This window comes from Motacilla alba, chromosome 1A (genome assembly GCF_015832195.1).
Source record: "Motacilla alba alba isolate MOTALB_02 chromosome 1A, Motacilla_alba_V1.0_pri, whole genome shotgun sequence".
Lineage (NCBI taxonomy): Eukaryota > Metazoa > Chordata > Aves > Passeriformes > Motacillidae > Motacilla > Motacilla alba.
The window spans coordinates 725,893-736,986 of NC_052031.1; the positions used below are offsets into that span (position 1 = coordinate 725,893).

The following is an 11,094-nucleotide window of genomic DNA, read 5'->3' on the forward strand; positions in this document are numbered from 1 at the left end:
CTGTGGGACATCCCTAATGCTGCTGAGGGCCCATCCCTGTCCCTGATGAAGGGACATCCCTGTCCTTTCTGTGAGGATAACCATGACCCTGCTCTGGGGACATCCTTGATCCTGCTGTGGGGACACCCCTGACCCTGCTGAGGGCACATCCCTGTCCCTGCTGAGGGGACATCCCTGTCCTTGCTGTGGGGACACCCCTGATGCTACTGTGGGACATCCCTGTCCCTTCTGAGGGGACATCCCTGTCCTTGCTGTGGGGACACCCCTGATGCTACTGTGGGACATCCCTGTCCCTGGTGTGGGACATGCCTGATCCTGCTGAGGGCACATCCCTGTCCCTGCTGTGGGACACCCCTGATCCTGCTGTGGGGACACTCCTGTCCCTGCTGGGGGCACCTCCCTGTCCCTGCTCGTCCTTACCCGGCCCCGATGAAGCAGCTGGCGGCCGTGAGCACCCAGCGGTGGCTGATGAGTGCCCCCGAGCACATGTGCCACGTGCCGTTCTCCAGGGTCACCTGGATGCTGGCGATGCCGGGCCAGGCCCCCGGGTTGACATCGAGGGTGGCGCCCTGGGCGTGGTGCGAGGACCCGAACTCGGGAACGGCGGAGCTCTCGTTCAGAACCATGGGCCAGAGCCCGCAGGTGCCCCTGCAAGCACAAAGCCATCAGCGCCCTGCTCGGGGACAGCGGGGACAGGGACCCCAAGGGGCTCCCCGAGGAACCCCCCGAGCGTCCCCGAGCCCCCCGGGGCCACCGACCTGCAGGTGTCCCAGGTGCCCCCCACGGGCCCGGCCAGGGCCAGCAGCACGAGCAGCCGCAGCAAAGCCATCGGTGCCAGCGCAGGTGGCAGGGCCGGAGCGCAGCTGTCACCTCTGGGGACACCCAGGGCCCTGGCGGTGCCCGCGGAGCCACCGGGCCGGGGTGATGTCACAGAGGGGCCGGTTCCATGCGCGGGGCACGGTGGCCTCGGGAGGGGGCAGGGGCAGCGCAGAGCTGTGACCCCGGGCATGGCTTGGGCTGAAGGGACCTTGGGGACCCCTCTGGAGCAGAGGGAATGTCCCAGATCCAGGGATCGCAGCTGGGACCGAGGGCACAGCGGGATGGGAGCCCAGAGACACCAGCTGGTGACAGAGGGGACACCCCTGGGTGGCAGCAGCAGCGCAGGGTGGCACTTCCAGCAGCTCCACAGGACCCCGGGATGGCAGCTCCAGCTGTCCCCATGGCTGTCCCTCTCAAGGATGTTCCTGGGATGGCAGCTCCAGCTGTCCCCATGGCTGTCCCTCTCAAGGACCTGTCCCAGGACTGGCACACCTGAGGCTCTGCTGGGGAACCTGGGAAGTTTCTCCCTCTCTCCACCTCCGGGCTGTGCTGGTTTGGAGCGAAACCCCCAGGAGGAATTCACCCCACGCCAATCCCACAGACCGTGCAGGGGGTTCGGAAGTCAGAGTTGAAGTTTGAAGGGAAGGATCCAACAAATGCACGGAATTCAGAACAATTTACCATAAACCACAAAGCCAGAGCACAAACTGACACCCCGCGGGTGGCACAGGCTGGACCAGAGGTGGTGGCAGTGCTGCTGAAGTGGCCCTGCTGCTCTGGTCCTCCTCCAGATGTCCAGTGGGGGTGGCTGTGTCCCAACTCCCCAAACCTTGGGGTGACACCCCCTAAAGCCCAAGCAGGAATGTCCAGTGGTGGTGGCTGTGTCCCAAATCCCCCAACCTTGGGATGACACCCCCAAAGTCCAGGCAGGAATGTCCAGTGGTGGTGGCTGTGTCCCAAATCCCCCAACCTTGGGATGACACCCCCAAAGCCCAGGCAGGAATGTCCAGTGGTGCTGGCTGTGTCCCAAATCCCCCAACCTTGGGGTGACACCCCCCAAAGCCCAGGCAGGAATGTCCAGTGGTGATGGCTGTGTCCCAGATCCCCCAACGCTGGGGTGACACCCCCTAAAGCCCAGGCAGGAATGTCCAGTGGTGGTGGCTGTGTCCCAAATCCCCAAACCTTGGGGTGACACCCCCTAAAGCCCAGGCAGGAATGTCCAGCACCTCCCCCAGGGTGAGGATCCCCACAGTGGGGTGGTGGAACCCCGTGAGTCACAGGGTATTTCTGGGATCCCTGAAGGTTGTTCTGCTGGACCCCTGAGCTCCTGGTGGCCCAGGCAGGGATGGCCCCTCAGGATGGGACTTTTGACCCTGTCCCAGCCACCCGAAGAGCTCCTCAGAAGGTGCTGGGGGTGGTGGAGAACCAGGCTCATCCCTCCCTCCCTGGCTGCCCCTCATGCCCCCCAAACCAGGATCCAGCCCCACCCTTTTTTCCCCAGATTGTCCCATCCTTGTTGTGCACAGAAGACTGCACTGGACCGAAAATGAGGACGGTTGGGAACAACTCTGTTTCAAGAACAAACTGAAGTTTATCACCAGGCTGGGCGGAGGGGGGATAAGGAGCAGGCAGAGCAGATCTGGGTGGCAGGGGTGGCTTTGGCACTGCCGTGGCTCCAGCAGGGAACAGCTGTGGTCCCTGCAGCCAGCCCTGGATCTGCTCCCCCTCCTGCTCAACCCAGTTTGTCCCGCAGGAACGCCAGGAACTCCTGCAGATTGGTGAAGAACCTCAGCAGGATGGCTTTGGGGAAGGAAACCGTGATAAACTTCGCCGGTTTCGGTGTTGGCTCTGGTTCTTCTTCTTCTTCCTCTTCTTCTGGCTCTGGAATCGGTTCCGGTTCTGGTATCGGCACCGGTATCGGTACCGGCTGTGGTTGTGGTTCAGGCTCTGGTTCAGGTTCCAGTTCTGGTGGCTCTTCCTCAATGGTGGGGGTGGGTGGCTCCGGCTCGGGCGGCGGAGCCTCCGTTTGCGCCGGGACCAATCCCATCTGCGCCTGGATCCACGCGCGGAAGTGCTGGGTGGCGGTGAACACCCCGGGGCGCTTGTCAGGGGCACAGCCCTTGCCCCAGCTGGCCAGGCCCACCAGCCAGAAGTAGTCACCGACGTTGTCCTTGCAGACCAGGGGACCCCCGATGTCCCCCTGCGACAGGAGAGAGGGGTCAGGGGCTGCGCCAGGGCCACAGCCACACCTCGGGGTTGTGGGGACACTAGATGGGATTTGGGGGCAGAGCGCCAGGCCTTGGGGACAGGGGGACACTGGGACAGGGACCCACGGATGGGGAGTGGCAGCCCGGGGACACGGGACAGGGATCCATGGATGGGAAAGGGAAGAACCACCCAGGGATAAAGGACAGGGTGGGACGTGTTGGGGCTCAGGGTCCCTGTGCTGGCTCTGGGGGTCCCACGGGGCCGTGTTGGGGCTCAGGGTCCCTGTGCTGGCTCTGGGGGTCCCACGGGGCCCTGTTGGGGCTCAGGGTCCCTGTGCTGGCTCTGGGGGTCCCACGGGGCCCTGTTGGGGCTCAGGGTCCCTGTGCCCAGCCCCGGGCCCAGCCCCACCTGGCAGGTGTCGATGCCGCCCCGCGGGTACCCCGCGCACAGGTCCTGGGGGTGCACGGCCCCCCCGTACCAGCGGCTGCTGTTGCACAGCTGGACGTCGATGAGCCGCACCTTGGCCTCCTGCAGCACCAGGCGAGGGCTGGGGGCTGCGGGCACAGAGGGCACTGAGCACCCGGCACCTCCCCGGGCTCGGCCCCTGTCCCTCCGTGTCCCTGCCCGGGGCTCCGTGCGCGGCCCGGACCCGGCTCTGCCGCTTTGGCCTCTGCCCTGCGCCGGCCCGGCCGCGTCCCCGCGGTGCCCAGCTCGTCCCCAGCCCCGGGGGGCACTGACCGCTGTCCGGGGTGGCTCTCCAGCCCGCGATGTAGCAGGTTTTCAGCTCGGGCACCGCCAGGGAGCCGTCGGGCACGCAGCCCAGCTGGATGTAGTCGCTGCACGCCACGGGCTGGTCCAGCTCCAGCAGCGCGATGTTGTTGCTCTCTGAGCCGTTGTCGTAGTCCTGGTGCTTCAGAACCCTCTTGATGTGGCGCTGCTTGGCCTCGGGGCCCGGGTGGCTCAGGTCGGTGGCCCCGATCACCACCGCCCACGCGGAGGTGTCGCTGGGGAGCAGGAGGTGGAGGGAGAACTGATGGAGCAGAGCCGGGGGCTGCAGCAGCACAATGCCCTGCCTGCTCGGGGCACCTCCCTGCGCTGCCGGGACATCCCTGACGCTCCTGTGGGGACATCCCTGACTCTCCTGTGGGGACATCCCTGACCCTCCTGTGGGAACGTTCCTGTCTCTCCCGTGGGGACACCCCCGTCCCTCCTGTGGGGACACCCCCGTCCCTGCTCTGGGGACATTCCTGCCCCTCCTGTCGAACAGCACTGACCCTCCTGTGGGAACATCCCTGTCCCTGCTGGGGGGACATCCCTGTTCCTGCTGTAGGGACATTCCTGCCTCTCCTGTGGGGACACTCCGGACCCTCCTGTGGGGACATTCCTGCCCCTCCTGTGGGAGCACCCCCGTCCCTGCTGTGGGGACACCCCTGTCCCTGCTCTGGGGACATTCCGGACCCTCCTGTGGGAACAGCCCTGACGCTCCTGTGGGGACACCCACTTCGTGCTGTGGGGACATTCCTGCTTATCCTTTGGGGACACCGCTGTTCCTACTGTGGGGACACCTCTGCCCCTCCTTTGGGGACACCCCTGTCCCTGCCCCTCCTTACCCGGCCCTGGCGAAGCACTGGGCCACCGTGAGCACCCAGCGGGGGTGGATGAGTGCCCCCGAGCACATGTGCCACGTGCCGTTCTCCCAGGTGGCCTGCACACTGACGATGCCGGGCCAGGCCCCCAAGGGGACACCGGGGCTGTCCTTGTTGAGGGCAGTGCCATCGGAAGATGCCAAGGTTGTGTAGTCACCCTCTGTGGGGTCGTAGTCCCGAACCAGTGAGCTGTGGTCGAAGGCCAAGGGCCGGAGCCCGCAGGTGCCCCTGCAAGCACGAAGCCATCAGCGCCCTGCTCGGGGACAGCAGGGACAGGGACCCCGAGGGGCTCCCCGAGGAACCCCCCGAGCGTCCCCGAGCCCCCCGGGGCCACCGACCTGCAGGTGTCCCAGGTGCCCCCCACGGGCCCGGCCAGGGCCAGCAGCACGAGCAGCCACAGCAAAGCCATCGGTGCCAGCGCAGGTGGCAGGGCCGGAGCGCAGCTGTCACCTCTGGGGACACCCAGGGCCCTGGCGGTGCCCGCGGAGCCACCGGGCCGGGGTGATGTCACAGAGGGGCGGGTTCCATGCGCGGGGCACGGTGGCCTCGGGAGGGGGCAGGGGCAGCGCAGAGCTGTGACCCCGGGCATGGCTTGGGCTGAAGGGACCTTGGGGACCCCTCTGGAGCAGAGGGAATGTCCCAGATCCAGGGATCCCAGCTGGGACCGAGGGCACAGCGGGATGGGAGCCCAGAGACACCAGCTGGTGACAGAGGGGACACCCCTGGGTGGCAGCAGCAGCTCAGGGTGACCCTTCCAGCAGCTCCACAGGACCCCGAGATGGCAGCTCCAGCTGTCCCCATGGCTGTCCCTCTCAGGGATGTTCCTGGGGCTCTGGGATGGCAGCTCCAGCTGTCCCCATGGCTGTCCCTCTCAAGGACCTGTCCCAGCACTGGCACACCTGAGGCTCTGCTGGGGAGCCTGGGCTGCAGAAGTTTCTCCCTCTCCCCATCCTCCCCTCCCTGGCTCCCCCTCGTCCCCCCCAAACCAGGCCCAGCCCCGCCTTTCCCCCCGGTTTGTCCCACCCTTGTTTTCCCCGGGAGACTGAAGGACACGGTGGCTAGCTGGGAACTGGAAGGACTCTAATTGAAGCACAAGCTGGATCCAGCAGCGGGGCGGGCGCGGGGGTCAGCGTGGGCAGGGCACAGCAGCGCCGGGCACGGGGCTGGGCTGGCCCCGCAGCCACGGCCCCGGCTGGGGCTGCTGGAGCTCCTCTGCAGCCAGAACTGGACCTGCCGCCCCTCCTGATCAGCGCAGTTTTTCCTTTAGGAGCTCCAGGAACTTCTGCAGGCTCCCGAAGACGGACAGCAGGACGGTTTTTGGGAATGACACCGTTAGGAAGGTCTCCGATTCCGGCTGTGTGGGCGCCTCGATGACAGTCAGGGTCAGGGACGGGGTCGGGGACATCACCGGGGTCGGGGCTGGGCTCGGGGCTGGCTCTGTCGCTGTGGGGGTTGCGTCTGCTTGGGCCTTTCCCATCTGGACTTGGATCCACGCGCGGAAGTGCTGGGTGGCGGTGAACACCCCGGGGCGCTTCTCTCCAACACAGCCCTTGCCCCAGCTGGCCAGGCCCACCAGCCAGAAGTAGTCACCGACGCGGTCCTTGCAGACCAGGGGGCCCCCGATGTCCCCCTGCGACAGGAGAGAGGGGTCAGGGGCTGCGCCGGGGCCACAGCCACACCTCGGGGTTGTGGGGACAGTGGGGACACTGGGACAGGGACACACGGATGGGGAGTGGCAGCGCTGGGACACGGGACAGGGATCCATGGATGGGAAAGGGAACAGGAGCCCCTGGACAGGGACAGGGACAGGGACACGGGGATGGGGACAGGCAGGGAGCAGTGGCAGGGGTGGCACAGGGGGTGGCCCTGCCTGAGCCGGGCCTGAGGGGATGCAATGGTGGAAGGGATAGGGAAGGGCAGCACGGAGGCACAAGAGAGGGATCAGGGGATTGGGGAAGGGCAGGACAGCCCTGGGACATGGGACAGGACAGGGACACGGGGATGGGCGAGGGACAGCCGCCAGTGGTGGGGACACGGGGCTGGGAGGGCACCGGGCCAGGCCCAGGCGGTGCCAGGCCATGGCTGGGCTCAGGGTCCCTGTGCTGGCTCTGGGGGTCCCACGGGGCCGTGTTGGGGCTCAGGGTCCCTGTGCTGGCTCTGGGGGTCCCACGGGGCCCTGTTGGGGCTCAGGGTCCCTGTGCTGGCTCTGGGGGTCCCACGGGGCCCTGTTGGGGCTCAGGGTCCCTGTGCCCAGCCCCGGGCCCAGCCCCACCTGGCAGGTGTCGATGCCGCCCCGCGGGTACCCCGCGCACAGGTCCTGGGGGTGCACGGCCCCCCCGTACCAGCGGCTGCTGTTGCACAGCTGGACGTCGATGAGCCGCACCTTGGCCTCCTGCAGCACCAGGCGAGGGCTGGGGGCTGCGGGCACAGAGGGCACTGAGCACCCGGCACCTCCCCGGGCTCAGCCCCTGTCCCTCCGTGTCCCTGCCCGGGGCTCCGTGCGCGGCCCGGACCCGGCTCTGCCGCTTTGGCCTCTGCCCTGCGCCGGCCCGGCCGCGTCCCCGCGGTGCCCAGCTCGTCCCCAGCCCCGGGGGGCACTGACCGCTGTCCGGGGTGGCTCTCCAGCCCGCGATGTAGCAGGTTTTCAGCTCGGGCACCGCCAGGGAGCCGTCGGGCACGCAGCCCAGCTGGATGTAGTCGCTGCACGCCACGGGCTGGTCCAGCTCCAGCAGGGCGATGTTGTTCGTGGCCGTGGCGGCCACGTAGTTCTGGTGCTTCAGGAGCCTCCGGATGCGTCTCACGGCAGCCTCGGGGCCCGGCTGGGCCACGTCCGGGGTCCCCATGACCACCTTGTAAACGGACAGGTCCCTGGGGAGCAGGAGACGGACAGAGGGGTGACAGGGAGCAGGGCCATGGGATGTGGCAGCCCAACAGCTGACCCTGCTGTGGGGACATTCCTGCCCCTCCTTTGGGGACACCTCTGTCCCTGCTCGTCCTTACCCGGCCCTGGTGAAGCACTGGGCCACCGTGAGCACCCAGCGGGGGTGGATGAGTGCCCCCGAGCACATGTGCCACGTGCCGTTCTCCAGGGTGGCCTGGACGCTGGCGATGCCGGGCCAGGTCCCCGAGGGGACACCGGGGCTGTCCGTGTGGAGGGAGGTGACATCGGAAGAGCCCAAGGTTGCGTAGTCACCGTCGGAGTGGTCGTAGTTGTCAGACGCGGAGCTGTGGTCGAAGGCCAAGGGCCGGAGCCCGCAGGTGCCTCTGCAAGCACAAAGCCATCAGCGCCCTGCTCGGGGACAGCGGGGACAGGGACCCCGAGGGGCTCCCCGAGGAACCCCCCGAGCGTCCCCGAGCCCCCCTGACCTGCAGGTGTCCCAGGTGCCCCCCACGGGCCCGGCCAGGGCCAGCAGCACGAGCAGCCGCAGCAAAGCCATCGGTGCCAGCGCAGGTGGCAGGGCCGGAGCGCAGCTGTCACCTCTGGGGACACCGGGCCGGGGTGATGTCACAGAGCGGCGGAACCTTGGAAGGGTTGGGGTGGCGGGGGCCGTGACGACGGCGCGGTGGCACCCGTGCCAGGGGCAGGGCCACCGTGCCGGTGGCGCCTCAAGATGGAGCACAGAGATCGATGCAGCCGTAAATAATTGATCGTTAGGGCTCTTGGTGCTTCGTTAGGTGTCATTCATAATGACTAATGATATTCCAAATCTCTTTACCTTGGTGCTAGCCGCGCTGGAGCATCACGGTGTTAATTGGCACTAATATTGCTGCAAATCTTTATTGATACATAAAATAATGCTCATTTATAATGGTATTAATACGTATGGTTTGTCATCATTTGTGGTAATTATACAATGTAAACATTTTTCTGTGTATTGTTACATTGATGGTACATTAATACATTGTTATATATCAATACAGTAATACATCATTATACACATACATTAATTATATATTAAACATTAATATATTAACATATCATTACATTATTAGTGTGTATTTATGGAAACAAAGGCACTAATCCTTGTGGTATGTGGAACGAGATTTCATAGTGGTTTTTCTATTTTAACACCATATTACATTATATTATATTATATTATATAACATTATATTATATTATATTATATTATATTATATTATATTATATTATATTATATCATAAATTATAATATATATTATATTATATATCATATCATATAAGATATATTATATATTATATCTTATATATCTTATATCTTATATTATATTATATTGTATTATATATAACATATAATATTATATATCATATATTATGTATAATATATTATGTATAATATATTATGTATAATATATTATATATTATATATTATATATTATATATTATATATTATATATTATATATTATATATTGTATTATATATTATATAATATATATTATATATTATATAAGGTATATTATATATTATTATATTATATATTATTATATTATAGATTACATTATAGTACAATATATTAAATTATATTACATTACATTATATTATTATATCCTATCACAATCCTGTTCATATTATTTTATTCTTTATTATTATTATCTCATGTTAAGATCCATTTTCTACATCACATAAATAGCCTATAATACAAAACCTGTAATTTCTCCGTATCCTTTGTACAATATAAATTTATTTGCATGTACGATAAAATCCTGCAGGCGCTTTTAATCCATCAAAACCTAAACTTTCAAAAACTTAAATATAAAAAAACTTAATAAAAAGTTTAAAAACGTAGTGAATGGTGTGGATATCTTGTGTGGAACATATTATCAAAAATGGGATCAGACCTTCTGCTGTATTTCCCGCTCTGGGCTGGGATGGGCACAGCTGGGTGGGCAGGGGACACATCTGGATGGGGCACAGCCGGGCAGGACCCATCTGGGCTTGGCAGTGGCACAGCTGCAGGGGCACATCTGGACGAGCGGGGCACATCTGGATGACTGAGGCACATCTGGACGAGCGGGGCACATCGGGATGAGCGGGGCACATCGGGATGACTGGGGCACATCTGGATGAGCGGGGCACATCTGGATGACTGGGGCACATCGGGACGAGCGGGGCACATCTGGACGAGCGGGGCACATTGGGATGACTGGGGCACATCTGGATGAGCGGGGCACATCTGGACGAGCGGGGCACATCGGGATGAGCGGGGCACATCGGGACGAGCGGGGCACATCGGGATGAGCGGGGCACATCGGGATGAGCGGGGCACATCTGGATGACTGGGGCACATCTGGATGAGCGGGGCACATCGGGATGAGCGGGGCACATCAGGACGAGCGGGGCACATCTGGCGGGGCGGGGCACATCTGGCGGGGCGGGGCCGGGGCGGGGCCGGGCGGTGGCGCCGGGGCGGGGCCGGGGCTGAGCGCGGCTCGGGCGGGCGGCAGCGGAGCCACGGTGAGGGACCGGGGCCGGAACCGGGGCTGCCCCTCTCCCCGGGCGGGGCCGGGGCGGGCCGGGGGCGGCCGGGGCTCCGACCATCCCGGGGGCCGGGGGCTGCTGCCCACCGCGCTGCCCTACACCCACACCCACCTCCGCCCCCTGCCCAGCCCGCAGCCCCATAATCCCCTCGGCCATGCTCTGTGACCGCCCAGCCCCCAGACCCATAATCGCCTCGCCCCCCGCCCTACAACTGCCCAGCCCCCAGCCCCATAAACCCCCGCCCCCAGCCCCATAACCCCCCGCTCCCTGCCCTATAACTACCCAGCCCCCAGCCCCATAAACCCCCGCCCCCAGCCCCATAACCCCCCGCTCCCTGCCCTATAACTGCCCAGCCCCCAGCCCCATAACCCCCTTGTTCACAGCGGGTGGGGGGGGTTGGATACCCCCGGGGTCCCTCCCTCGCCATGGGGGGCGGTGTTTGGGGTGCCCCCAGGGTTTTGGGGTGCCCCGCTGTTGAGGCTGCCGTGCCCCCAGGAGCTGCCCGGGTCCGGATGCCGGCAGGATGGCGCTGGTCCCCGTCGTGGCGCTCTTGGCTCTGTGCCCCCTCCTCGCCCGGGCAGGTACCCACGGGCAGCGGGGTGGGGGGTCCGGGCAGAGCCCCCGCTCCCCGGGGACCCCCTTCCCACCCCCCCTTTCCTCTCCTGCGCGGAGACCGCGGCGGGGACCCCGAGGGGAGGGCGGGGGAGCCGTTCCCGGCAGGGCGGTGACTCACGGGGCGGCTGCTTGGCACCACCGAGCCCTGGATGCTGGCACCAGGACCTGGCACCACTGAGCCCTCGGTCCTGGCACCAGGTCCTGGCTCCACCGAGCCCCCGGTTCTGGCTCCCACGAGTCCTCGGTTCTGGCTCCACCAAGCCCCCGGTCCTGGTTCCACCGAGACCTGGATGCTGGCACCAGGACCTGGCTCCTCCGAGCCCTCGGTCCTGGCACCACGTCCTGGCACC

The 11,094-nt window shown here is 63.2% G+C and overlaps 2 protein-coding genes across 2 annotated transcripts; both read right to left on the reverse strand.

Moving 5' to 3' along the window:
- Positions 1-2,551: 2,551 nt before the first annotated feature.
- LOC119707928 (acrosin-like) lies at positions 2,552-5,082 on the reverse strand. The gene is made up of 5 exons (XM_038153592.1): positions 5,012-5,082; positions 4,638-4,901; positions 3,766-4,031; positions 3,436-3,581; positions 2,552-3,019 (listed from the first exon to the last, which is right to left on the reverse strand). Exons 1-5 carry the CDS (start codon positions 5,080-5,082, stop codon positions 2,552-2,554), a joined length of 1,215 nt encoding a protein of 404 aa, XP_038009520.1.
- Positions 5,083-5,919: 837 nt separating this feature from the next.
- LOC119707930 (acrosin-like) lies at positions 5,920-8,110 on the reverse strand. Its single transcript, XM_038153593.1, has 5 exons — positions 8,040-8,110; positions 7,674-7,937; positions 7,272-7,541; positions 6,946-7,084; positions 5,920-6,303 (listed from the first exon to the last, which is right to left on the reverse strand). The coding sequence occupies exons 1-5, from the start codon at positions 8,108-8,110 to the stop codon at positions 5,920-5,922; spliced, it is 1,128 nt and encodes a 375-aa protein (XP_038009521.1).
- Between the last annotated feature and the right edge of the window lie 2,984 nt (positions 8,111-11,094).

Excerpts from the sequence above, each read along its gene's own strand:
- LOC119707930 (XM_038153593.1), bottom strand. The coding sequence starts at position 8,110 with ATGGCTTTGCTGCGGCTGCTCGTGCTGCTGGCCCTGGCCGGGCCCGTG. Across the intron at positions 7,938-8,039 it reads GGCACCTGGGACACCTGCAG|AGGCACCTGCGGGCTCCGGC; the intron begins GTCAGGGGGGCT and ends TTGTGCTTGCAG. Across the intron at positions 7,085-7,271 it reads GCCACCCCGGACAGCGGTCA|CCCTCGCCTGGTGCTGCAGG; the intron begins GTGCCCCCCGGG and ends CGCAGCCCCCAG.
- LOC119707928 (XM_038153592.1), bottom strand. The coding sequence starts at position 5,082 with ATGGCTTTGCTGTGGCTGCTCGTGCTGCTGGCCCTGGCCGGGCCCGTG. Across the intron at positions 4,032-4,637 it reads CAGTGCTTCGCCAGGGCCGG|CGACACCTCCGCGTGGGCGG; the intron begins GTAAGGAGGGGC and ends CCTGCTCCCCAG. Across the intron at positions 3,582-3,765 it reads GAGAGCCACCCCGGACAGCG|CCCCCAGCCCTCGCCTGGTG; the intron begins GTCAGTGCCCCC and ends CTGTGCCCGCAG.